This window comes from Sabethes cyaneus, chromosome 2 (assembly GCF_943734655.1).
Source record: "Sabethes cyaneus chromosome 2, idSabCyanKW18_F2, whole genome shotgun sequence".
NCBI classification, from domain to species: Eukaryota; Metazoa; Arthropoda; class Insecta; order Diptera; family Culicidae; genus Sabethes; species Sabethes cyaneus.
In genome coordinates, this window is record NC_071354.1 from 127,241,335 (window position 1) to 127,268,867 (window position 27,533).

The following is a 27,533-nucleotide window of genomic DNA, read 5'->3' on the forward strand; positions in this document are numbered from 1 at the left end:
TAACTTGCAAAAAGTTAAGCGTATTTCCATAGCTGCGTAGCGACCGTCCACTTCCACTGCTTCAGAAAGTGAAGTCTATGGACCTCGAAGCGATGATCTCGCTCTAAACTAAACGGGATCAACCCTTATTCAATTCTGTGGACTTCTTTACACAAAATAATTAGGTTTTCATGTTTTGTTTTTTCAAAGCCTGGCTTGGTATAGTCCAAAAAGGGTAAACAATGTTAAAAAAATAGGGGAAAATGAGCAAAATGGGGCACTTCCCGATGACAAACGGGAAAGCGGTGGGCACCATGCGATTTTCTGGAAAATTTTACATAAGATCACCTACATTTTATCAGCCTGCAGGCCATATCTCAATTGCATCCGTTTGTTTGGCTCGTTTTGCCCATAGTGCAATAGTATAAGATAAGGCCGAACCCACACAATTGCAATGCAATGTGCAATGTGTAGAATACACTGGTTTTGGTATCTCGAGCGATAAAAAAATTTTATATTGATCCAAAAACCAAAAATATCGTAACTAAAACCCTCCGTGCTTAAAGGGTTAACCATTGTTCTCCACTCATTTTCATTTCCTCTACGTTGTGAAAGTAGCCAATTTTCGAAAATTTTTACGGCTTCGTTCACCGGAACACTAGGGAACAAAGCCGTTACGTCAAATGATATCCTGATTTCCTCAGCTCTAATGTTACCTCAGGCATTCAAATTTTCGATGAAATCTCCTGTGCTCTTAACAGATCGACTGGGAAACTTCCTTTGCATAGCTTGAAAGTCTTTGACTAGCCACTTTGCTTCTTTTTCGGTTGGGTATCCTACTGAAGAAATAATTTCCCTCATTTCATTACCAGGTTTGTGCATTTTTGGAATGTCCTTTATTTCGGGAGAACAGGGTAAGAAATACGATGATTATTCCAGGGATCACCAATAATGTTCTTGTGATCCTGGATAGTTCTATCCACACGTCTGGCCATTTCGGTGGCTGTTTCAAGAACTCCATGCTGCAAAAGGTAAAGGTACTGGACTGCAAGCAATTGCATTCAGCGTGGATCGAAAACGGGAAGAAAATATTCTACCCTTCGGAATCCTTTCGGGTAACTTTCGCCGGATCTGCATTGCCAAACTACATCCTTCTGGATAGGGTTCGTCTGCCTGTACGCCTGTTCGTACCGCGGGTCATGAACTGCCAGAACTGCAAGCAGTTGGATCATACAGCCTCCTACTGTTGCAATAAGGCACGCTGTAGCAAATGTGGCGGCAATCATGTGGAGAACGCTTGTAATGAGGACACTGAGAAGTGTCCTTACTGCGAGGGAACCCCACATGATCTCGCGGCATGTGCCACGTACAAACAGCGCGAGGAAAAAATTAAACGCTCCCTTAGGGAACGTTCCAAGCGCTCTTTTGCAGAAATGCTCAAGAAAGCCGAGCCATTGACCAACGAAAATATTTATTCCTTTTTGCCAACCGATGAGGGTACTTCTGACGAACCCCTCGAAGGATGTTCTTATGCCATGCAAGAAAGCTCTAGGAAGAGGAAAACAATTAACTCTCCTCGACTTACTCGCAAAGGACTTAAGATATCCCCGAGCGGAATGGAAAATACATCAAACTCGAAGAAAAGCGGTGAAAAAAATCCGAAGCAGGTACCTCCAGGGTTGCAAAATTTGAGATCAAACCAGGAGTACCCACCGCTTTCTGGTGCACCAAAAACCCCTGGCACATCCAACTTACACTCAGAGATCAAATCGGGAAAGGGATTTTTGAAGTTCTCTGACATTGTGGACTGGATATTTCAAACCTTCAACATCTCGGATCCACTCAAAAGCTTTCTACTTGCCTTTATTCCCACAGTTAAGACATTTTTGAAGCAACTAACAGCACAATGGCCCCTCTTCTCAGCTATCGTATCCTTCGATGAGTAATACGTCGAACAATGCTGAGAACTATCGCTGTGTTACAGTGGAATTGCAGAAGTATCATCCCCAAATTCGACCTTCTCAAACAATTATTAAATATTTCTAACTGTGACGTATTCGCGCTCTGTGAAACTTTTCTCAATTCAAGTAATGATCTCAACTTCCACGATTTTAACGTCATCCGACGAGACCGAGGATCACATGGTGGAGGAGTACTTCTAGGGATCAAGAAGTGCTATTCGTTCTTCCGGATAGACCTCCCCTCGTTCTCGAATATAGAAGTCGTTGCCATTCATGCTAGAATAAAAGAAAAACACCTTTGTATCGCTTCGATATATATCCCTCCATCGGTGCGGATTGAGCAGAAGCAACTTTCTGATATTGCAGAATTGCTTCCCGCACCCTTGCTAATTCTGGGAGATTTCAATTCCCATTGCACTCAATGGGGGTCGTTATACGACGACAACCGATCCTCCCTAATTAATAACCTGATTGACGACTTCGATATGGCACTTCTAAACACTGGGGAAGCGACACGTATACCTAATCCTCCAGCCCGCGCCAGCGTACTGGATCTATCTCTCTGTTCAACATCACTAGCGTTAGATTGCAAGTGGAAGGTAATCAATGATCCGCATGGTAGTGATCATCTGCCAATCCTTGTATCAATTACTAATGGCTACCCGCCCGTGCATTCAATCAATGTTACATACGACTTCACACGCAATATCGATTGGAAACGCTACGCGGCCGTAATCTCAGAAAACATCGAATCGCGCGATGAACTTCCTCCGGAGGAAGAATACGATTTTATTACTGGCTTGATCCTCGACGTCGCGACTCAAGCTCTGACGAAACCGATACCCGGGAAAACGTTCAACGTTCAAAATTTTCTATAGCTCTCCTTTCTTGCAACAATACTGCTCCAGGGTTAGACAGAATCAAATTCAACTTGTTGAAGAATCTGCCTGACCCTGCCAAAAGACGCTTGTTGAACCTGTTCAATAAGTTTCTCGAGCTGAATATTGTTCCGCAAGACTGGAGGCAGGTGAAAGTAATCGCCATTCAGAAACCCGGGAAACCAGCCTCCGATCATAATTCTTATAGGCCGATTACGATGCTTTCCTGTATCCGAAAGTTAATGGAGAAAATGATCCTCCTTCGCCTAGATAAATGGGTCGAAGAGAATGGCTTACTTTCAAATACCCAATTTGGCTTCCTCAGGGGCAAAGGAACAAACGATTGCTTAGCGTTGCTGTCTACTGAGATTCAACTCGCCTACGCTCAGAAGGAGCAAATGGCGTCCGTCTTTTTGGACATTAAAGGGGCCTTCGATTCTGTCTCCGTAGAAGTTTTGACCGAGAAACTTCACTTGCAGGGTCTCTCACCGGTTATGAATAATTTTTTGCTCAATCTCTTGTCGGAAAAACGCATGAGTTTTACACATGATGATTTGACAACATCTCGAATTAGCTACATGGGTCTTCCCCAGGGCTCATGCCTAAGTCCATTTCTGTATAACTTTTTTCGACATAGATAGTTGCCTCGAAGAGTCATGCACGTTAAAGCAACTTGCAGATGATAGCGTTGTTTCCATCACAGGATCCACGGCTAACGATTTGCAAGGACCCTTGCAAGATACTTTGGACAATTTGTCCGATTGGGCGTTAAAGCTGGGTATCAAATTCTCCCCGGAAAAATCAGAGTTGGTCGTTTTTTCTAGGAAGCATGATCCAGCACAACTTCAGCTCCTACTTATGGGTAAAACGATTGCTCAGGTACTAGTTTACAAATATCTCGGTATCTGGTTCGATTCCAAATGCACTGGGCATGCCACTTTAGGTATCTGATTCAAAAATGCCAACAGAGGATAAACTTTCTTCGTACAGTTACCGGAACTTGGTGGGGAGCTCACCCAGGAGACCTTACAAGGCTGTACCAAACCACGATATTGTCTGTACTTGAATATGGGTGTTTCTGCTTCCGATCCGCCGCTAACACGCATATTATCAAGCTAGAAAGAATACAATATCGTTGTCTGCGTATAGCCTTAGGCTGCATGCAATCGACTCATACGATGAGTCTTGAAGTGCTGGCGGGGATTCTACCGTTGAAGAATCGCTTTTGGGAATTGTCCTATCGTCTACTCATTCGATGTGAGATTATGAATCCATTAGTAATTGATAATTTCGAAAGGCTAGTCGAACTTGAATTTCAGTCTAGATTTATGACCTTATATCTTGACTACATGGCTCAAGATATCAACCCTTCTCAGTTTGCTCCCATAAATGTCGTATCACTAGATACATCGAACTCTGCTATATTCTTCGACACCACCATGAAAGAAGAAACTTTCGGTATCCCGGATCAACTGCGATCGCAAGAGATTCCCAAGATTTTCTTCAATAAATTTAAAAGTGTTAGTTGCGATAAGATGTTCTATACTGACGGATCCTACCTCGACGAGTCCACTGGCCAGTGTTGCCACATGTACAGATTTATCTGGAAAAGTACAGATTTTTCCGAAGTTTTTGGTACAGATTCTGTACGGTACAGATTACAGATTTTTGTCATAAAGTACAGATGGGTACAGATTTTTTTGGGTGTCAAAAACTAATTTTTTTCTTTCAGTTTTGTTACTTGAAATCAATAGAGGAGCACCTCTTGACATGAATGCAAACAAAACAAAACATGTCTGTCTTTAAGGTAATGTACCAATATCATCAAAGAAATCAGTAATTTGCGATTTTTCTATTTTTTAAAGCAAACAAACCAGGTTTCCCTATGTAACAAACCAACTTTGTGGTACAGATTTTGGTATAGATTTTTCAAAGCAAAAGTACAGATGAAAAAGATTTTTTTACCTTCCAGTACAGATGAATATGTGGCAACACTGACTGTAGTACCTACAGTAGTGTTTCGCATGCCATATGATGTTACAAAATGCGTACTTTCGTAGAAAAGAGGCGTGCCCATTTCGCCCCGTGTGCTCATTATGCCCCTAATCCCCCTACAAGTGTTCGATGCCTTAGACTGGAATATTCGAGCTTTGAATGTCGACCATGAAAGTGTTCGAAGTTTGTATCAAAACCAACTGCAGTTTTTGATTATTTTTCAATGTGAATTAACATTTTATCCTCATTTTTTAAATTTTCACACGAAAATAATTAAATTTCCATGCCATAAATTCCCATATTAACCCATTTATGGGGGTAGAATAAACATGTTTTTGAACATTTTTCTTTGAAGGAAGTTTCAGCATAGCTTAAGTGCTCGAAGTTTGAATCAAAACGGTACCTTGGTGACAAACGAATGCAATTTTTTCATTTAGTGGCCTTGCCTCATTTTTAACCAGATTTACACCGTGTAATACCACCAACACAAACGTCCCGGTGTGTTTGAATGTTGCATTAGCATTAAGTACACTGTGAAAATAATGGAAAATTTAAACCTAAACACAGCGTATATAGAAACAGAAAACTACGTAGTGGAACTAATAATGCCAAAACACTTCGTGTACAGAAACCTCAAAACGCACATCTTTATGAAGATCGGTTCAATAATTTTGATATAGGTACAAATTTTCATTTTTTCCGCCCATTGAGATAAAAAACTAATCCACTATAGTAGAGCGCATAGTCCACAGATTCAATCTCCGTGCTTGAAAATCCGTACATGAAAATTTCCTTTTCCTCCAATCCTCCTTCCCTCCTTGCTACATCTCTGAGAGGTAAAACTGATAGCACTAAAACATTCCTCGTGGCGTAAAGCCCCTGTACGCAAATTTTTGTGACGATCAACGCAATATTTTTTGAGCCTATAGTTGACTAACAGACAGGCATTGCCTTATTTCTTGAATAAACTCCTTAAGGCTATGCCACTTTGTTTAAACCCCCCTAAGAAAAGTTATTGGCTGCGTCGCTGCTACAGCACCATGCTAAAAGAATTAATTTTAAAGTATATTTATTTTTCAAAATGTTTCTGTTTTCGATACAGGAGTGCCGCAGGATCCCGAGAATTGCTGTTGTAATCAATGAGTCGAATGAATATTGGTTGGTCACTGCAACTGTCAGGTATTCAGAAAATAATGCATCACGAGGCATCTAATAAACCATCAGATTTATAATCGGAATTCGAAATATGAAGCGCTTGACGCTGGCATTTCAAATGTTTTTTTTATTTGCACATCTATCAATTCAAAAGTGTATTGCCAGGTCAGACTCATTTCCAACTGATATCACTAATAAAAGTTATTTTGATCCAAAACTGGAGGCTCTAATAAGGCAGGAAACAACAGATGAAGAAAGTCAACCGATATTTCCAGAGCGGTCCGATGCTGTTTACTTTGTCATAGCATTACATGGTGGATCCAAAGTGTGGAGTCGAACGTTAGCTAGGACTTTATTGGACCTTGGAGTTCCATTTTCTAATCCACAAGGACCGCCTTTAAGGCCAATAATTCTTGATTTGCCACCAAATGGAAGGTACATACGATGTGCTTGTACATTTGACTTTGTCAAATAGTTTCAAATATTTCAGATACTCTTCAAAAGTCCTGACAACATTATGTGAACTTATAGATAGTACTCCATTGGCTGGAATGATTGTAATTGGAAATGGACAATCAGCCAACATGATTGCTCTTGCCGGCAGCTCTATGAAGATACCAGTCCTTTGGGCAAAGGGAGGCATTGCTAGTATTCATGAGTTTGCAAATGAGGTAAATAATCCTTCGTAATAGACACACGTTTTATATAAAATATTATCTTTATATAGCTTATGTCCAAATCACAAGCAATATTACAGCCATCTTCCCGCGAAATTTTGGACGCAATACAATCATTGCTTATACAGGTAACAAAGTAGTTTTGTTTGTAGGCTAGTGACTATAAAAGTTCATCTTTCAGGCTCATTGGAATTCATTTTATATACTATCAGATGTAAAATCAACTATTCTACTTAGCGGTAAAGAAGGATACGCCCTGAAAAGAAAACCGTTACGTGCAACAATTTTGCCAATACCTAATAACGATAACCTCATATACAAGTAAGTAGATCATTAGGCAAAACTCAGTTTTAACAAGTTTATCATAAAATCTTGATGTTAGAGCTGCGGGAACGGGACATGAGTTATATGGAAGTTAAGGTATTGCCACACGGAGCATGAAAACTGTGGTATAATTCGCTACTATATAGTCGTGATAGATTTTTATGACAAAGGTCTATGAGGTTTTGGGGAACAATTTTAAAAAATATGGCTATGGCGTAATAGAAGCTATATAGTAGAAAACTATCGCAGTGTGCTGTGAAGTAGAGTTTTCAAGCGTTCACATGAGTATTGTTTTGTTCGCGTTTTCTTTCGTTTTGTGATTTGTTTGCGTTTCCTTGCTAAAAATAATTTTAGTATGCGAAAATGGCCATACTTTGTTTGCAACAGAAAAAGGAGAAAATAGCGGCAGCTTTGGCGTACGTAATTATTAAAAAACGGTCTCGAAAAACCCGTAAATACTGGGTAAAGCCTTGGATTACCCGTCGTGAGTTTTTCGGAATTGAGAAAAACCTTCTTAGAGAATTGGGTGATGAGGATCCGGAGTTTTTCCGTAATTTTCTCAGGATGACCAGACAAGATTTTTGGTACATTCTGGAGAAAGTCTATTTCCATATTGTTAAACTGGATACCAATATGCGGAAAGCTATAACTCCGAAAATAAGATTGGCGTTGACATTGAGATATTTTGCTACAGGTACTGGTTTTTATACAAGGTCGATATTTGATTTAAGTTTAGTTGAAATAATTTGACAATTGCAGGGGACAGTTATACGTCAATGATGTATTTGTTTCGCTTGGGAATGGGAAGATCAACCGTAAGCAAATGCGAGACGATTAAACCTCGGCGAATTTGATATTTGTGTTGGAAAAATGTGCTACAGCTGTAGTGTTCGGTTTTAATACGACTCTGTATGAATACGCATGCTTGCCGATGCCGTTTCATTAGAAGTGTAGTGAAAAGATGTGCTGCTGATAAAATAGGATTGAATTGGTAAAATCATTTCAACGTGGGGAACCATGGGTAATAAAAACAATCTTTAATTTCCGTAAGGTAGCAGGAAAGCAATAGTTTGTGTTCTTGATTTTTGACCAAACTCGTGACTTTAGTCATGACCTTGAAATGAGGTCAGGCATATATTAATATTTTTTTGAAACGATGATTCTACAATTGATGAAGGGACGGTAAGGGAAAGTAATGAAGAAGGATTTTTTCCGGGAATGAAGGGGAAGGGTGGAAAGGAAGGGGGGAGGGGGTAATAGGTAGCTATGCTTAACAAGTTGTCGTTGTGACTCCTATCTTTTGTCCAAGCTGGAAGGTGCATGGGTCGAACCAAGCTGTAATCAGAGATTATAACCGGATTGTGGGTTCAAATCAAAGTGTAGTTAGTAGTATTAATCTGAAAAAAAAACTACAAGGTATACAGCCCTAAGGGTTGTACGAATGGGTGACGTAGGACTATATCAGATCGTTAGATGAAAGACTAATGTAAACTGCATTTGTGGCATATGTATGTTTATAAGAATCTTTGAGTGCCATTGTTTAAGTAAATGTTTAAAAGAGAGCGAACTATTCAGATTCAATTGTTCATTGAATGCAATGGTGGCTTTGGAAATACGTGGTACAACGCCTGCGTCCATTGAGAAGATTTCTTTTAAAATTCGCTTGTGTGCATCATAAAGGTTGAAATAGTAATGAATGGCCAGCCTCCAGATTATTGTATAAAATATGATTATGGGTAGCTTGACATGTTTCAATAATCTTACTTTTACTCGCTTGTGACCTTTAAAAGGGCCATTGGTTACAAATAACATTAAAGCCAAAGCACGTTCATCGCAAATATGACGTGCCATTCGAATGTCCTTCTCTTTTGACATGACTGGTAGCAGGCACGTTAACGACGTCGATTCACTGTCTGTTGCTCCGAGAAGGTTTTACTAGTTTACTTTCACAGCTTACCGCTTGTTGCATAGCAGAAAATATGGCACATACGTAAAAATATCTGTTTTATTTTTATGAGAGTCCTTATCCTCCTTCCACAGGGGTGGAGGGTCTCAAACCATCATAAAATAAATTCATGCCTCCATAAACCCCGACATGCCAAGTTTGGATCCATTTGCTTGATTAGTTGTCGAGTTATGAGGAAATTTGTATTTCATTTGTATAGGAGCCCCCCCCCTCTTAGAAGGGGAAGAAGTCTCAGTACACCATAGAAAAACTTCTTACCTCAAAAACCCCCACATGCCAAATTTGGTTCCATTTGCTTGATTAGTTCCAGATTTAAGAAGAAAATTGTGTTTCATTTGTATGGGAACCCCCTTCATAGAAGGGGAAGGGGTCTCAGTACACCATCGAAAAAAATACTACCTTCTAAAACCCGCACATGCCAAATTTGGTTCCATTTGCTTGATTAGTTCTAGATTTATGAAGAAATTTGTGTTTCATTTGTATAGGAACCCCCCCCCCCCCTCTCTTACGCCATCCATAAGATTACTCTCTCACCCCTCCATAGAATTGCTGACCATTTTATCTTTCCAACGACATGTAAATTGTTCAGTTTCGTTCAGCATTTGAAATCTTTCATTCCAACGTTACACTTCTATTTTCGTTTTCACAAGGTGCTACCCAGTCCCAGATAGTAAACAAAGACGTAGTCCTACTTCAAAACTTGCGGGCGAATGCTGAAGTAGCTTTATTTTTGAAACTGTTTACAGTTTACAGTATCTACAGCAAACACCCGGGCGATATCACAATAAATCAACGATACTGGTCGCATTGATGAGTCCACACATGGAAAAAATAGTATGAAGAAAGGATAGGAATCTTAGAACTAATAAAATTAAAGGAGGGTTTCAAGTGTTTATTACATATTTAAATTTATCAAACAAATTGTGATCATACCAATGGAGCATTAGTCTAATTCAAAGTCATCAGATAGAAGTATTGGTTGATTAAACTGGAATTCATTTGTTGCTCGGCTGTTGCAATTACAATGATTTGCGGGCGTGACTGTTTCGCGATAAGTCTTTCTTCGTATGTCTGCACAAATCTGTTATTCAACTGTCTTAATGCCATAGCATATTCATTGTAGAGCACAAGATCTTCCGTCCACAATGTTTCCAGTAAGGATGTCGTTGACTCCCCCAATACAGTGGCGCGAATCTTCGGTTTATCTGATTTAGCCGGTTCGGAGAGAATGTCGACACACCTCGACAAAATCGCCTGTTCGTCATATTTGGCCTTTTGCCTTTTCAACCCCCGTCCTTTCTGGTTTGTTCCAATTGGTGTAATAACTGGAACGGGAGATTTCGTGAGCGTCACGGAAAATGAAAGGTTTTGAGCGCTAATAGCTCAGCGGTTTTCCAATCGATTTTCAATATTCTTACACCAATCGATCGGAAAATCTTCTAAGAATTGACCCAAATGAAGAAAAGTATGGATTCTTGATGTTGAACTGTTGAAAAATTGAAAATAATGAACCTTTGTTGTACCAGAATTATCGCTTCGTGATGGGTTGGAAGATTCTTTACGATGATCTAAATATATACCAATTTGATATCTGTGCTTGGGAAGTAAGCCAAAACAAGTGACCAAGTTCCCTCATTTCAACAAGATTTCTTAACACCGCGGTTCAACCTAGACCATTTTGATGTCCTTGCTTGGGAAGTAGAGAGTAGCAAAGTCCCCTCGTGCCAACAGATTTCTTACGAACGCGATTAAACCTAGTCCAATTTGATGTCTGTATTAGGGAAGTGTGCCAGAAAAAATGACACAAGTTCGTTGTCCCAACAGATCGCAAATTCTTTACTGCGAGACGATTAAACCTAGGCGAACTTGATATCTGTGTTGGAAAAATGTGCTACAGCTGTACTGTTCGGTTATAATACGACTGTATGAATACGCATGCTTGCCGTTTCATTAGAAGTGTAGTGAAAAGATGTGCTGTTGATAAAATAGGATTGAATTGGTAAAATCCCTTCAAAGTGGGAAACCATGGATAATAAAAACAATCTTTAATTTCAGTAAGATAGCAGGAAAGCAATAGTTTGTGTTCTTGATTTTGTTAAATTGTTTTCAAATGCACAATCTTTTGAGAATTGAACGTATGCAATGTTACTACTTTGATAAATGTTACATACAACGCATGTAGCATGTATGTAGAGTAAGGAGGGGTAAAAGTGCGATGAGGGTAAAAGTGCGATTCAATAATATATCAGTGCGGATTTCGAGTAAATTGACTACATTGGCATGGATGGGCGAGTACTTTGACAGATTAAATCTATCATAAACATTTGTTGTTTACGAAGCATAGTTGCTGAGTTATGGGTAAATGTTATTTTAGAACGGTTTTGATGTAATATTTCGTTATACGGCAAATACGATATCAACAGGAGGATATTACTTGTTGACAAATTGTAGCAGCGTTTTACATCACTCAGATATCTCTCTTGAAATTGCGGTGAGAAGAATTTACAAAATATATTTCGCTTTTCCATAATTTAATCAAACCCCGTCAAGTGCGTAGTGGGGCAAAAGTTCGATTTAGTGACGGGGTAAAAGTTCGATTCTTGAATCGAGAATTTAACTCATTTTACTGACGGGACGACGACACTATGCAAGTTCTTGCGACTTGTAAGATACTGCGTGCGACGCTGTTCGTTTGTCAACGTTATAGCCGCGATTCTCAACGGGGTTGCTCGGGGAAAGGTTTCGTTTCTATCACGGAGCGATGTTTTGCTGCGCGGTGCGACCTTTTATATTTTATGCTTCCGCCTGATGTGCAACTCGCACAGAAGGGCGTGTTTTGCTTAGCGTGCGACCCTTGCGACGGGCGCAGGTAAAACACTTTTATTATTGTTTAGCGTTTGCGCTTGCTTGCCAGACGCTTTGGGAAAACACACCGTATGGCGTCTGATAGCACTTTTTACTATATAAGAATTAGGCAGAGGAAATAAAGACGAGTCTGAAGTTTGCCGTAGAACGGACAGTAACATCTACTACTGGTGATGACAGTCCCATTCTATACAGGAGATCCCAAAAACGGCAATGGTAGAGAACAACAGTTCTAGTTGGCGACCGTGAGAAAAAAAAAAAGAAAGAGAAAAAAGTGCAAAAGTGACAAGATCATTAATCCTTGTGAACAGTTTCGTTGCTAATCAGCACTGCCCAAACCAAGTTAGAGTGATTCAATTGATCAATAAATGCGTGTGATTAGTTCAGGAAACGAATCAGTCGGTACTGTCGAGAACCGTAAGAGGGCCATCCGGCACCACTTCTCGAGCCACCAGCAGAGCTTCCGACTCGACTGAACAACCGGGACATTTTGTACCAATACCCAATGACGACAGAAGAGGGTAGGTACCCACCCCGATCGTGACAGTGAAAGAGAAAGTAATTGATCATAGGACTTGACGCGCGGTGTATTTTGATCGAAACAAAGTAGAGAGTGAAACGTTTTGAACCGGGCCCAAGTAGCGGTGAAAGAATGGAAAAGTGCTTCGCCTAACCTTGAAAAACGATATCCGCTGACCTGAGACAGCGAGCTTGTGAAATAGGATACAACGTTGCTGAAGAAAAGGGCACGAGTCTTCTTCCCAAAACGGTAATCAAAAGTTAGCCGCATCCACCCATCAATACCGTGAGATCAACCTAATATGGGCTGGTTCAGTGGTGACACTTTCATCACAAACACCTTGGGTACCACGGAGACCAAAGTCATCGCTGGATCCATCTGCGCGTTCGTGGCAACCATCATTGGCTATTTGGCACTAAAAACGCTGATGGCATACAACAAGAAGACGATGTTGGAAGCAGCACGGCGGGAGTTGCAGTTAAACAACATCACGACGCAGCGGTAAGCGAATGAAGAAAAAATAACTACAAATATACAATATAAATAAAAAACAAAATAAATACTAATAGTGACACATGATGCACAAAACTGAGTTACTAGACTAATTTAAAATATATGGACCCCATTAGAACGAAACTCGAGTCATTGAAAAAACTAGAGTCAAATTTCAAAAGGGCACCAAACAGGAATTACACTAAATGGTTTTTAGATAGGAAGTTGGCGGAAGTAAAACTAATTCGAAGCGAAATAGTAGAACTGCTTAGCGCTATCGAACACATAATAGATAGCGAAACATTAAGACTTTTATATCAAGAGGCAAACAATATAGCCGGAAGTTTAACGCAACAGATACAGACAAAGTTGCAATACGCAAAAGGGGGGAACTCTCTAAAAACAATTGCTAAAACAGCTATCATCTGCAACAGATCTTACACAATGGCTTTTGATATTAAAACAGCCACTGCCATCGTTATGCCCTACGACGGCAACGCTGAAAATTTAGGTTCATTTGTTGATGTAGCCAATCTACTGGACGAGCTAACCGATCCAGCACACAAAGCTGTAGCAGTGAAATTTATACGGTGTAGATTGTCTGGAAGAGCCAGGTTAGGCTTACCAGAAAATATTGACACTATACAACAATTAATAAATAATGTAAAAACACGATGTGCGGACCTCACAACACCGGAAAATGCGATAGCGAAATTAAAAGCGACGTCACAGAAAAATAATATTAATAATTTCTGTAGCGAGGTCGAGACATTGACCGACCAGCTACAGAATATATACATATCAAAGAAAGTACCAGAAGAAATGGCTCAATCAATGGCCACAAAAGCGGGAATTGATGCCCTCATCAACGGCGTCAAAAATGACATAACAAAATTAATCCTACAAGCAGGTACGTTTGCCACAATCAGAGATGCCGTACAGAAAGTAACGGAACGTGGAACAGAGGAGACGCCCAACGCCGCACAAATCTTCCACATAAACAATAATAGATGGGGGAACATGAGAAACAATAACTGGAACCAACGCGGGGGAAACAACAATCGCGGTCGAAACCTCGCTAGACAGTATGGTCAAAATAATCGAGGTTATGGTAATTATAACAACTACCATAACCAGAATAATAACGATTTCAGTACAAATAATGGTTACCGGAATGAAAACCGAAGACCAAACAATCAAAATCGGGGTTATGGTAATCATAACCGTTATAACAGTAACAACGAAAGATTCAGGGGTCGTAACGTATATTATGCGGAAAACGACCAGTCGTCATCGGTACAGCCTCAAACCGAGACGAGGGAAATGCAAGAGGTTGCTCACCCAAGAGCGTAAAAATTTTTTCAATAAAGACAAATTATAGTAATTTTATTACATTAAAACTGGAGATGTGTGATAAACCCTGCACGCTAATAGTCGATACAGGGGCCGACATTTCCATTATTAAGGAAAATATTTTAAGACATAATACAAATATATATACTAAACATAAATGTACGATTAATGGTATAACTAGTGGTAAGATAGAAACCATAGGAATTTCATATACCAACCTTATACTAAATAATATAAAAATTCCTATAAATTTCCAAGTGGTCGACAAAGATTTTCCGATAGCCACAAATGGAATTTTAGGACGCGACTTTCTTGCCCATTATGGCGCCAATATTTGTTTAAAAACATGGCTTCTAAGTTTTGATTTCGAAAACCAAACTTTCGAAATACCAATTGAAGATAATTTCAAAAACAAAATTATTATTCCACCAAGATGCCAGGTGATAAAACGAGTCAACCTTGGAGAAATTACCGAAGATAGCGTAATTTTAGGAGACCAAATTGACCCGGGGGTATTTTATACAAATACAATTGTAAGCCCCAAAGCACACTATATACAATTAATCAATATAAATGAATACCCGGTGACGGTTAACAATAAAATTCGTCCACAGGTATTACCTTTAAAGAAATTTGAGCTAAAGCCCGAAGAAGGGAACCAACAAAGCGAGCAAGAAAGAATCGAAAAACTAACCAAAGAAATCAACTTAAAGATATACCCGGAGGCAAAAGATAAATTAAAGAAACTATGCATAAAATATAACGATATTTTTGCCCTAGAAGGCGACACGTTAACAACTAACAATTTTTACAAACAACAAATTACGTTGCAGGCGGGCAACGCAGTATATATAAAAAATTATCGAACCCCGGAGGCACATCTTAACGAGATTGACAAACAAGTCAATAAGATGCTGAGGGAAAAAATTATAAGACCATCTACAAGCCCATTCAATTCGCCCATATTACTAGTCCCAAAGAAATCGGAAACTGAGGAGAAGAAATGGCGGCTAGTAGTGGATTTCCGCCAGCTCAACAAAAACGTAATCCCGGATAAATTCCCGTTACCACGTATAGAAGAACTTTTAGATAATCTTGGCCGAGCCAAGTATTTTACCACCCTAGACCTAATGTCAGGGTTTCATCAAATTGAACTCGAAGAAGATTCAAAACGAGTTACAGCCTTTTCGACAAATGCGGGACACTATGAGTTCAACCGCTTACCCTTTGGACTGAATATTTCCCCAAATAGCTTCCAAAGGATGATGACAATAGCACTAAGCGGGTTACCACCCGAATGTGCATTCTTATATATCGACGACATCATCGTTGTCGGATGTTCAATAAATCACCACCTCGCAAACCTCGAGAAAGTGTTTGAAAAAATGAGATTTTATAATTTAAAATTAAATCCTAGAAAATGTAATTTTTTCAAAAATGAAGTCACATATTTGGGACATCATATTTCAGAAACAAGTATACAGCCTGACAAATCAAAATATGCAATTATAAAAAACTATCCAATACCCACCAACGTAGACGACGTACGCCGCTTCGTTGCTTTTTGTAATTATTACAGAAGATTTATAAATAATTTCGCAGATATTGCTCGACCTTTGAACAAACTGCTGAGGAAAAATGTAACCTTCGAATGGAAACCTGAATGCCAATCGGCAATTCGACACACTTAAAAGGAACTTGATTTCTCCAACCATTCTTCAATTTCCAGATTTCACGAGAGAATTCATCCTTACAACAGATGCTTCTAAAGTAGCTTGCGGAGCAGTACTTGCTCAGCGGCACGGAAATATAGAATTACCCGTGGCATTTGCCAGTAAAGGATTCACGAAAGGTGAATCAAATAAATCAACAATCGAACAAGAGCTGGTTGCCATTCATTGGGCGATCATGCATTTTAGACCCTATTTATATGGCCGAAAATTTCTGGTTCGAACGGACCATAGGCCTTTGGTATATTTATTTTCAATGAGAAACCCCTCATCTAGGCTAACTAGAATGAGAGTGGACCTCGAAGAATTCGTTTTTGACGTAGAATACGTCCAAGGAAAATTAAATGTAGGAGCTGATGCGTTATCTAGAATAAGCATAGACTCCGAAACCTTAAAGAATATTCAAGTATTAATCGTACAGACAAGATCACGTACGAGAAAGCAACATGAAAATAATCAAGATCCATTGCCGACACGCAGTGATGCGCCCGAGTCTGATCAACTTAAGGCGTATGAGGCACTGAACTCGCATGAAGTCTTCGATTTACCAAAACTGATTTTAGAGCTGATGCGCGACAACTCTGATTTCAGACAGATAAAAATAACAATTACAAATAAAACAAGGAAACGTCAGCTAGCGACGTCTGAAGGTAAGCTCATACCTGAAAATAAAAAATTTGCAAATATTTTAAAAGAAATTGAGAAAATGGCCAAAAACTTAAAAATATCCACTTTAGCTCTAGCGCTAAATAGTGATATTTTCCAGATTGTAGGACCGCAATTCTTCAAGGAGAACTGCGAACAACTGGAATCGTTAAAGATAATATTATATCAACCTCGGAAGTTGATAGAAAATAAAAATGAGCAACAAGAAATTATAAAAGCAAATCACGACTCTCCCATAGGTGGACACATCGGTGTACACAGATTATATAAAAAATTAAACAATCTTTATCATTGGCCTAAAATGAGGCAAACCATTCAAAACTATGTGAAAACATGCATTAAATGCAAAGAGAATAAACACGGGGTGAAAACAAATGAAAACTTTGTTTTCTCCCCGGTAACACCTAAAACTTTTGACTCCATAACAATGGATACCATTGGACCGTTTAACAAGTCCAATACAGGAAATAGATACGCATTAACCATACAATGTGATCTATCCAAATACATTATCATTAAACCAATAGTAGATAAATCTGCAAACTCGATAGCAAAGACATTTGTAGAAAATTTAATTTTAGTTTACGGAGCACCATCTGTCATTAGAACAGATCAAGGCACCGAATATAAAAACGAACTGTTAGAAAAAATCTCACAGTACCTACATGTCAAACAACAATTTAGTACTCCTTATCACCCACAAACAATCGGAGGATTGGAGCGAAACCACCGTTGTCTAAACGAATATGTTAGGCAATTTATTAACGATGCACAAACGGATTGGGATGAATGGCTACCATACTATGCATTCTGTTATAATACAACACCTGTTAACACCTGTTATAATACAACACCAACACACCTTTTGAGTTAATATTTGGTAAAATCTGCAGCCTTCCGCACAACATAAAGAACGCCACTTTAGTAGAACCAATATACAACCCAGATTCCTATTATCAAGAACTAAAACACAAATTGCAAAAAGCAACCATTATAGCCAGAGAAGCAATAAACAAGGCAAAATCCAGAAGGAATGAAACACAAACAACTAATTCAAATCCAATCCAGGTACAGATAGGGGATAAAGTAATGCTAACAAACGAAAATAGAAGAAAGTTTGATAAAGTGTATAAGGGTCCTTATATCATTGTAAAAATTGAGCACCCAAACGTTATCATAAAGGACAATACGGGTACCATCACCACAGTACATAAAAATAGAATCATAAAGGTTTAAGCTTCCCCTACGGAGGGAAGGGATATTAATGAAATTTTAATGATATAAGTAGCATAATGAGGAATAGAATCCAAAAAATTTAGATTTAGAGATACACAATGTAATGAATAGACTTTAAGCACAAAAACAATAATTAAAATTATAAAATAACAGCCCATCAGATGTCATACGGTCCGCCGAATGGCAAATTCTCTTTAACGGGGTAGGAGTAGCATCCCTGCTACCTCCTATAGGAATTTCCTTCTTGCAAACAGGAATTCCCTTTTTTATAATTTCAAATCGGTTAAGTTCATTTGCTTAACAAATGACAAACATCCGCGGCCTTGGAAAAACCGTGCTAGCAATGTTTTGCTGCGCGGTGCGACCTTTTATATTTTATGCTTCCGCCTGATGTGCAACTCGCACAGAAGGGCGTGTTTTGCTTAGCGTGCGACCCTTGCGACGGGCGCAGGTAAACCACTTTTATTATTGTTTAGCGTTTGCGCTTGCTTGCCAGACGCTTTGGGAAAACACACCGCTGAAGTTTGCCGTAGAACGGACAGTAACATCTACTACTGGTGATGACAGTCCCATTCTATACAGGAGATCCCAAAAACGGCAATGGTAGAGAACAACAGTTCTAGTTCATCAACAACAGTCTAGTTCAACAACAGTTCATTTTCAAATTGAGTTTTCGATATAACAATAAATATTTTCATTTCAATCATATATATCAGTTTGAAACAAAATGAAATTTCTGTTTGTGCGTAAAACAACCATAAATGTGGTTGAAATTACATTTTTACCTTTGTTATAGAGCAAGGAGGGGTAAAAGTGCGATTTAATGATTTATCGGTGCAGATTCCAAGTAAATTGACTACATTGCTATTAATGGGTGACTACTTTGACAGCTTGAATCCAAGGTAAACTTTAGCTGCTTACGAAGCATAGTTGCTAAGTTATGTGCAAAGTTATTTTAGGGCGGTTTTGATGTAATTTTTTGTTATACGGCTAATACGATATCAACAGGAGGATATAACTTGTTGAAAATTTGTAGCAATGTTTTACATCACTCGCATATCTGTTTTGAAAATACGTTGAAAAGAGTTTACAAAATATATTTCGCTTTTCCATAATTTAATCAAACCCCGTCAAGCGCCTAGCGGGGTATAAGTGCGATTCACGGACGGGCAAAATTGCGATTCATGGACGAGGCAAAAATGTCTACAGCTTTTGGCACTATATTACACATACTAGAAATGGAAGATCTGCAGAAAACTGTGTGCTCTACAGATGTTGGTCGAAGGAAAACAATGTTTTTCCGCTGATGAAAAAAAAAACAAACGTTTGGGAAAGTTTCGATCTGTCGGAAACTGCAATAGACCAGCGCAAAATAGGAATGGTGTAAATTGAGAATATTTCTTACCGAAACATATCGCAGATTTGAGATAATATGATTTTGTTAGCTACTGCTGTCCTAATTTCATGGATTCGAGCTTCGCACTTTTGCCCCGCGGTATTCGCATTTTTGCCCCGCTAGTGGGGTATTCTTTGCACATCCTTTGTTGCGGGTCACCGGCAACACTCGCGACCGTCTCGTCCTGAATGATCTAGTGTTACTATAGATAGTTTTTGTGGTCTTGTGTTGACTAATGTTTTATGGAAGAGTCTCGAATTTCTCGAGTTCGATTAGTTTTTGAGTTTCGCAAAAATTTCTGTTTTATTTGTATGAGAGTCCATATCCCCGTACCACAGGAGTGAGAGGTCTCTAACTATCGTAAAATGAATTCAAGACTCCAAAATCTCCCACATGCCAAATTTGGTTCCATTTGCTTGATTAGTTCTCAAGTTATAAGGAAATTTGAATTTCATTTGTATGGGAGCTCCCCTCTTAAAAGGAGCTCATCATAGAAAAAATTTCTGCCATCTAAAACTCCCACATGCCAAATTTGGTTCCATTTGATTGATTAGTACCTATGAGAGGATGGCGGAAACGTACATCGGACTGAAAGCTGAAGCCAAACGGATAGGACTTGTCATTAATATATCGAAAACAAAATACATGAAAGGAAGAGGTTCTAAAGAAGTGAATGCTGACCTCCCTCCTCGGATTCATTTAGACGGTGATGAAATCGAGGTGGTAGAAGAGTTCGTGTATCTGGGCTCACTGGTTACCGCAGACAACGACACCAGCAGAGAAATACAAAGACGCATTATGGCAGGAAATCGTGCCTACTTTGGACTCCGTAGGACGCTGCGATCGAACAAAATTCGCCACCGCACGAAGTTAACAATCTACAAGACGCTGATTAGACCGGTAGTCCTTTACGGCCATGAGACATGGACTATGCTCGTGGAGGACCAACGCGCCCTTAGTGTTTTCGAACGGAAGGTGTTGCGCACCATCTACGGCGGAGTGCAGATGGAAGACGGAACGTGGAGGAGGCGAATGAACCATGAATAGCATCAGCTGCTTAGGGAACCACCCATCGCTGCCACCGCAAAAATCGGTCGCCTGCGATGGGCTGGGCATGTCGTGAGGATGTCGGGCGACTGCCCGGTTAAAAAAGTTCTCAATAACGATCCGACTGGAACGAGACGGCGGGGCGCGCAGCGAGCAAGATGGATCGATCAAGTGGAAGGCGACCTGCGAACCCTACGTAGACTACGTGGCTGGCGAATTGCGGCCATGGACCGAGTAGAATGGAGACGACTTCTTCGTACAGCAGAGGAAACCACGGCCTGGAGCTGATTAAGTAAGTAAGTAAGTTGATTGATTAGTTCTCGAGATAAGAGGAAATTTGCATTTCATTTGTATGGAAGCCCACCCTCTTAAAGGGGAGATGGGTCATAACTCGCTTTCTAAAGAAAAGAGGGGTCTCAATTCACCATAGAAAAAAATCTTGCGTCCAAAACCACTTACATGTCAAATTTGGTTCCATTTGCTTGATTAGTTCTAGAGTTATGAGGAAATTTGTATTTCGTTTGTATGAGACCCCCCCTCTTAAAAAGGTAAGGGGTCCTAATTCATCATAGAAAAAATGGTTGCTTCCAGAAACACCCACATGCCAAATATGGTTCCATTTGCTTGATTAGTTCTCGAATTATGAGGAAATTTGTATTTTAATTGTGTAGAAGCACCCCCTCTTAAAGTTGGGAGGGGTTCTAATTCACCATAGAAAATATTTTTGCCTCCAGAAACCTCCACATGCCAAATTTGGTTCTATTTGCTTGATTAGTTCTCGAGTTATGAGGAAATTTGAATTTCATTTGTATAGGAGCCCCCCCTCCTAAAGTGGGGAGGGGTCCCAATTCATCATAGAAAAAAAATTTGTCTCCAAAAACACCCACGTGCCAAATTTGGTTCCATTTGTATAGGAGCCCCCCTCCTAAAGTGAGGAGGGGTCCCAGTTCATCATAGAAAAAATTTTTGTCTCCAAAAACACCCACGTGTCAAATAATTATTATAATTCCCCTTATAAAGAGGGGAGGGGTCTCAATTTACCATAGAATAAATTCTTGTCACCGGAAACACCCACATGCCAAATTTTGTTCTATTTGCTTGATTAGTTGTCGAGTTATGCAGAAATTTGTGTTTCATTTGTATGGGAGCCCCCCCTCTTAGTGGGGGGAGGGGTTTCTAACCATCACTAAAACCTTTCCTGGCCCCAAAAAACCTCTACATGCATATTTTCATGCCGATTGGTTCAGTAGTTTTCGATTCTATAAGGAACATACGGACAGACAGACAGACAGACAGACAGACAGACAGACAGACAGACAGACAGACAGACAGACAGACAGACAGACAGACAGACAGACAGACAGACAGACAGACAGACAGACAGACAGACAGACAGACAGACAGACAGACAGACAGACAGACAGACAGACAGACAGACAGACAGACAGACAGACAGACAGACAGACAGACAGACAGACAGACAGACAGACAGACAGACAGACAGACAGACAGACAGACAGACAGACAGACAGACAGACAGACAGACAGACAGACAGACAGACAGACAGACAGACAGACAGACAGACAGACAGACAGACAGACAGACAGACAGACAGACAGACAGACAGACAGACAGACAGACAGACAGACAGACAGACAGACAGACAGACAGACAGACAGACAGACAGACAGACAGACAGACAGACAGACAGACAGACAGACAGACAGACAGACAGACAGACAGACAGACAGACAGACAGACAGACAGACAGACAGACAGACAGACAGACAGACAGACAGACAGACAGACAGACAGACAGACAGACAGACAGACAGACAGACAGACAGACAGACAGACAGACAGACAGACAGACAGACAGACAGACAGACAGACAGACAGACAGACAGACAGACAGACAGACAGACAGACAGACAGACAGACAGACAGACAGACAGACAGACAGACAGACAGACAGACAGACAGACAGACAGACAGACAGACAGACAGACAGACAGACAGACAGACAGACAGACAGACAGACAGACAGACAGACAGACAGACAGACAGACAGACAGACAGACAGACAGACAGACAGACAGACAGACAGACAGACAGACAGACAGACAGACAGACAGACAGACAGACAGACAGACAGACAGACAGACAGACAGACAGACAGACAGACAGACAGACAGACAGACAGACAGACAGACAGACAGACAGACAGACAGACAGACAGACAGACAGACAGACAGACAGACAGACAGACAGACAGACAGACAGACAGACAGACAGACAGACAGACAGACAGACAGACAGACAGACAGACAGACAGACAGACAGACAGACAGACAGACAGACAGACAGACAGACAGACAGACAGACAGACAGACAGACAGACAGACAGACAGACAGACAGACAGACAGACAGACAGACAGACAGACAGACAGACAGACAGACAGACAGACAGACAGACAGACAGACAGACAGACAGACAGACAGACAGACAGACAGACAGACAGACAGACAGACAGACAGACAGACAGACAGACAGACAGACAGACAGACAGACAGACAGACAGACAGACAGACAGACAGACAGACAGACAGACAGACAGACAGACAGACAGACAGACAGACAGACAGACAGACAGACAGACAGACAGACAGACAGACAGACAGACAGACAGACAGACAGACAGACAGACAGACAGACAGACAGACAGACAGACAGACAGACAGACAGACAGACAGACAGACAGACAGACAGACAGACAGACAGACAGACAGACAGACAGACAGACAGACAGACAGACAGACAGACAGACAGACAGACAGACAGACAGACAGACAGACAGACAGACAGACAGACAGACAGACAGACAGACAGACAGACAGACAGACAGACAGACAGACAGACAGACAGACAGACAGACAGACAGACAGACAGACAGACAGACAGACAGACAGACAGACAGACAGACAGACAGACAGACAGACAGACAGACAGACAGACAGACAGACAGACAGACAGACAGACAGACAGACAGACAGACAGACAGACAGACAGACAGACAGACAGACAGACAGACAGACAGACAGACAGACAGACAGACAGACAGACAGACAGACAGACAGACAGACAGACAGACAGACAGACAGACAGACAGACAGACAGACAGACAGACAGACAGACAGACAGACAGACAGACAGACAGACAGACAGACAGACAGACAGACAGACAGACAGACAGACAGACAGACAGACAGACAGACAGACAGACAGACAGACAGACAGACAGACAGACAGACAGACAGACAGACAGACAGACAGACAGACAGACAGACAGACAGACAGACAGACAGACAGACAGACAGACAGACAGACAGACAGACAGACAGACAGACAGACAGACAGACAGACAGACAGACAGACAGACAGACAGACAGACAGACAGACAGACAGACAGACAGACAGACAGACAGACAGACAGACAGACAGACAGACAGACAGACAGACAGACAGACAGACAGACAGACAGACAGACAGACAGACAGACAGACAGACAGACAGACAGACAGACAGACAGACAGACAGACAGACAGACAGACAGACAGACAGACAGACAGACAGACAGACAGACAGACAGACAGACAGACAGACAGACAGACAGACAGACAGACAGACAGACAGACAGACAGACAGACAGACAGACAGACAGACAGACAGACAGACAGACAGACAGACAGACAGACAGACAGACAGACAGACAGACAGACAGACAGACAGACAGACAGACAGACAGACAGACAGACAGACAGACAGACAGACAGACAGACAGACAGACAGACAGACAGACAGACAGACAGACAGACAGACAGACAGACAGACAGACAGACAGACAGACAGACAGACAGACAGACAGACAGACAGACAGACAGACAGACAGACAGACAGACAGACAGACAGACAGACAGACAGACAGACAGACAGACAGACAGACAGACAGACAGACAGACAGACAGACAGACAGACAGACAGACAGACAGACAGACAGACAGACAGACAGACAGACAGACAGACAGACAGACAGACAGACAGACAGACAGACAGACAGACAGACAGACAGACAGACAGACAGACAGACAGACAGACAGACAGACAGACAGACAGACAGACAGACAGACAGACAGACAGACAGACAGACAGACAGACAGACAGACAGACAGACAGACAGACAGACAGACAGACAGACAGACAGACAGACAGACAGACAGACAGACAGACAGACAGACAGACAGACAGACAGACAGACAGACAGACAGACAGACAGACAGACAGACAGACAGACAGACAGACAGACAGACAGACAGACAGACAGACAGACAGACAGACAGACAGACAGACAGACAGACAGACAGACAGACAGACAGACAGACAGACAGACAGACAGACAGACAGACAGACAGACAGACAGACAGACAGACAGACAGACAGACAGACAGACAGACAGACAGACAGACAGACAGACAGACAGACAGACAGACAGACAGACAGACAGACAGACAGACAGACAGACAGACAGACAGACAGACAGACAGACAGACAGACAGACAGACAGACAGACAGACAGACAGACAGACAGACAGACAGACAGACAGACAGACAGACAGACAGACAGACAGACAGACAGACAGACAGACAGACAGACAGACAGACAGACAGACAGACAGACAGACAGACAGACAGACAGACAGACAGACAGACAGACAGACAGACAGACAGACAGACAGACAGACAGACAGACAGACAGACAGACAGACAGACAGACAGACAGACAGACAGACAGACAGACAGACAGACAGACAGACAGACAGACAGACAGACAGACAGACAGACAGACAGACAGACAGACAGACAGACAGACAGACAGACAGACAGACAGACAGACAGACAGACAGACAGACAGACAGACAGACAGACAGACAGACAGACAGACAGACAGACAGACAGACAGACAGACAGACAGACAGACAGACAGACAGACAGACAGACAGACAGACAGACAGACAGACAGACAGACAGACAGACAGACAGACAGACAGACAGACAGACAGACAGACAGACAGACAGACAGACAGACAGACAGACAGACAGACAGACAGACAGACAGACAGACAGACAGACAGACAGACAGACAGACAGACAGACAGACAGACAGACAGACAGACAGACAGACAGACAGACAGACAGACAGACAGACAGACAGACAGACAGACAGACAGACAGACAGACAGACAGACAGACAGACAGACAGACAGACAGACAGACAGACAGACAGACAGACAGACAGACAGACAGACAGACAGACAGACAGACAGACAGACAGACAGACAGACAGACAGACAGACAGACAGACAGACAGACAGACAGACAGACAGACAGACAGACAGACAGACAGACAGACAGACAGACAGACAGACAGACAGACAGACAGACAGACAGACAGACAGACAGACAGACAGACAGACAGACAGACAGACAGACAGACAGACAGACAGACAGACAGACAGACAGACAGACAGACAGACAGACAGACAGACAGACAGACAGACAGACAGACAGACAGACAGACAGACAGACAGACAGACAGACAGACAGACAGACAGACAGACAGACAGACAGACAGACAGACAGACAGACAGACAGACAGACAGACAGACAGACAGACAGACAGACAGACAGACAGACAGACAGACAGACAGACAGACAGACAGACAGACAGACAGACAGACAGACAGACAGACAGACAGACAGACAGACAGACAGACAGACAGACAGACAGACAGACAGACAGACAGACAGACAGACAGACAGACAGACAGACAGACAGACAGACAGACAGACAGACAGACAGACAGACAGACAGACAGACAGACAGACAGACAGACAGACAGACAGACAGACAGACAGACAGACAGACAGACAGACAGACAGACAGACAGACAGACAGACAGACAGACAGACAGACAGACAGACAGACAGACAGACAGACAGACAGACAGACAGACAGACAGACAGACAGACAGACAGACAGACAGACAGACAGACAGACAGACAGACAGACAGACAGACAGACAGACAGACAGACAGACAGACAGACAGACAGACAGACAGACAGACAGACAGACAGACAGACAGACAGACAGACAGACAGACAGACAGACAGACAGACAGACAGACAGACAGACAGACAGACAGACAGACAGACAGACAGACAGACAGACAGACAGACAGACAGACAGACAGACAGACAGACAGACAGACAGACAGACAGACAGACAGACAGACAGACAGACAGACAGACAGACAGACAGACAGACAGACAGACAGACAGACAGACAGACAGACAGACAGACAGACAGACAGACAGACAGACAGACAGACAGACAGACAGACAGACAGACAGACAGACAGACAGACAGACAGACAGACAGACAGACAGACAGACAGACAGACAGACAGACAGACAGACAGACAGACAGACAGACAGACAGACAGACAGACAGACAGACAGACAGACAGACAGACAGACAGACAGACAGACAGACAGACAGACAGACAGACAGACAGACAGACAGACAGACAGACAGACAGACAGACAGACAGACAGACAGACAGACAGACAGACAGACAGACAGACAGACAGACAGACAGACAGACAGACAGACAGACAGACAGACAGACAGACAGACAGACAGACAGACAGACAGACAGACAGACAGACAGACAGACAGACAGACAGACAGACAGACAGACAGACAGACAGACAGACAGACAGACAGACAGACAGACAGACAGACAGACAGACAGACAGACAGACAGACAGACAGACAGACAGACAGACAGACAGACAGACAGACAGACAGACAGACAGACAGACAGACAGACAGACAGACAGACAGACAGACAGACAGACAGACAGACAGACAGACAGACAGACAGACAGACAGACAGACAGACAGACAGACAGACAGACAGACAGACAGACAGACAGACAGACAGACAGACAGACAGACAGACAGACAGACAGACAGACAGACAGACAGACAGACAGACAGACAGACAGACAGACAGACAGACAGACAGACAGACAGACAGACAGACAGACAGACAGACAGACAGACAGACAGACAGACAGACAGACAGACAGACAGACAGACAGACAGACAGACAGACAGACAGACAGACAGACAGACAGACAGACAGACAGACAGACAGACAGACAGA

At 41.8% G+C, this 27,533-nt stretch overlaps 1 protein-coding gene across 1 annotated transcript in view; it reads left to right on the top strand.

Annotated features, from left to right (window-relative positions):
* Nucleotides 1–4,167: 4,167 nt before the first annotated feature.
* LOC128735972 (uncharacterized) overlaps nt 4,168–27,533 on the top strand; it is a 245,100-nt gene continuing 221,734 nt past the window's right edge. The window contains exons 1-5 of the mRNA XM_053830455.1: nt 4,168–4,338; nt 6,123–6,403; nt 6,459–6,639; nt 6,696–6,773; nt 6,827–6,966. Of these exons, the coding sequence (XP_053686430.1) occupies nt 4,168–4,338; nt 6,123–6,403; nt 6,459–6,639; nt 6,696–6,773; nt 6,827–6,966 (851 nt within the window). The remainder of the gene's footprint in view (nt 4,339–6,122; nt 6,404–6,458; nt 6,640–6,695; nt 6,774–6,826; nt 6,967–27,533) is intronic.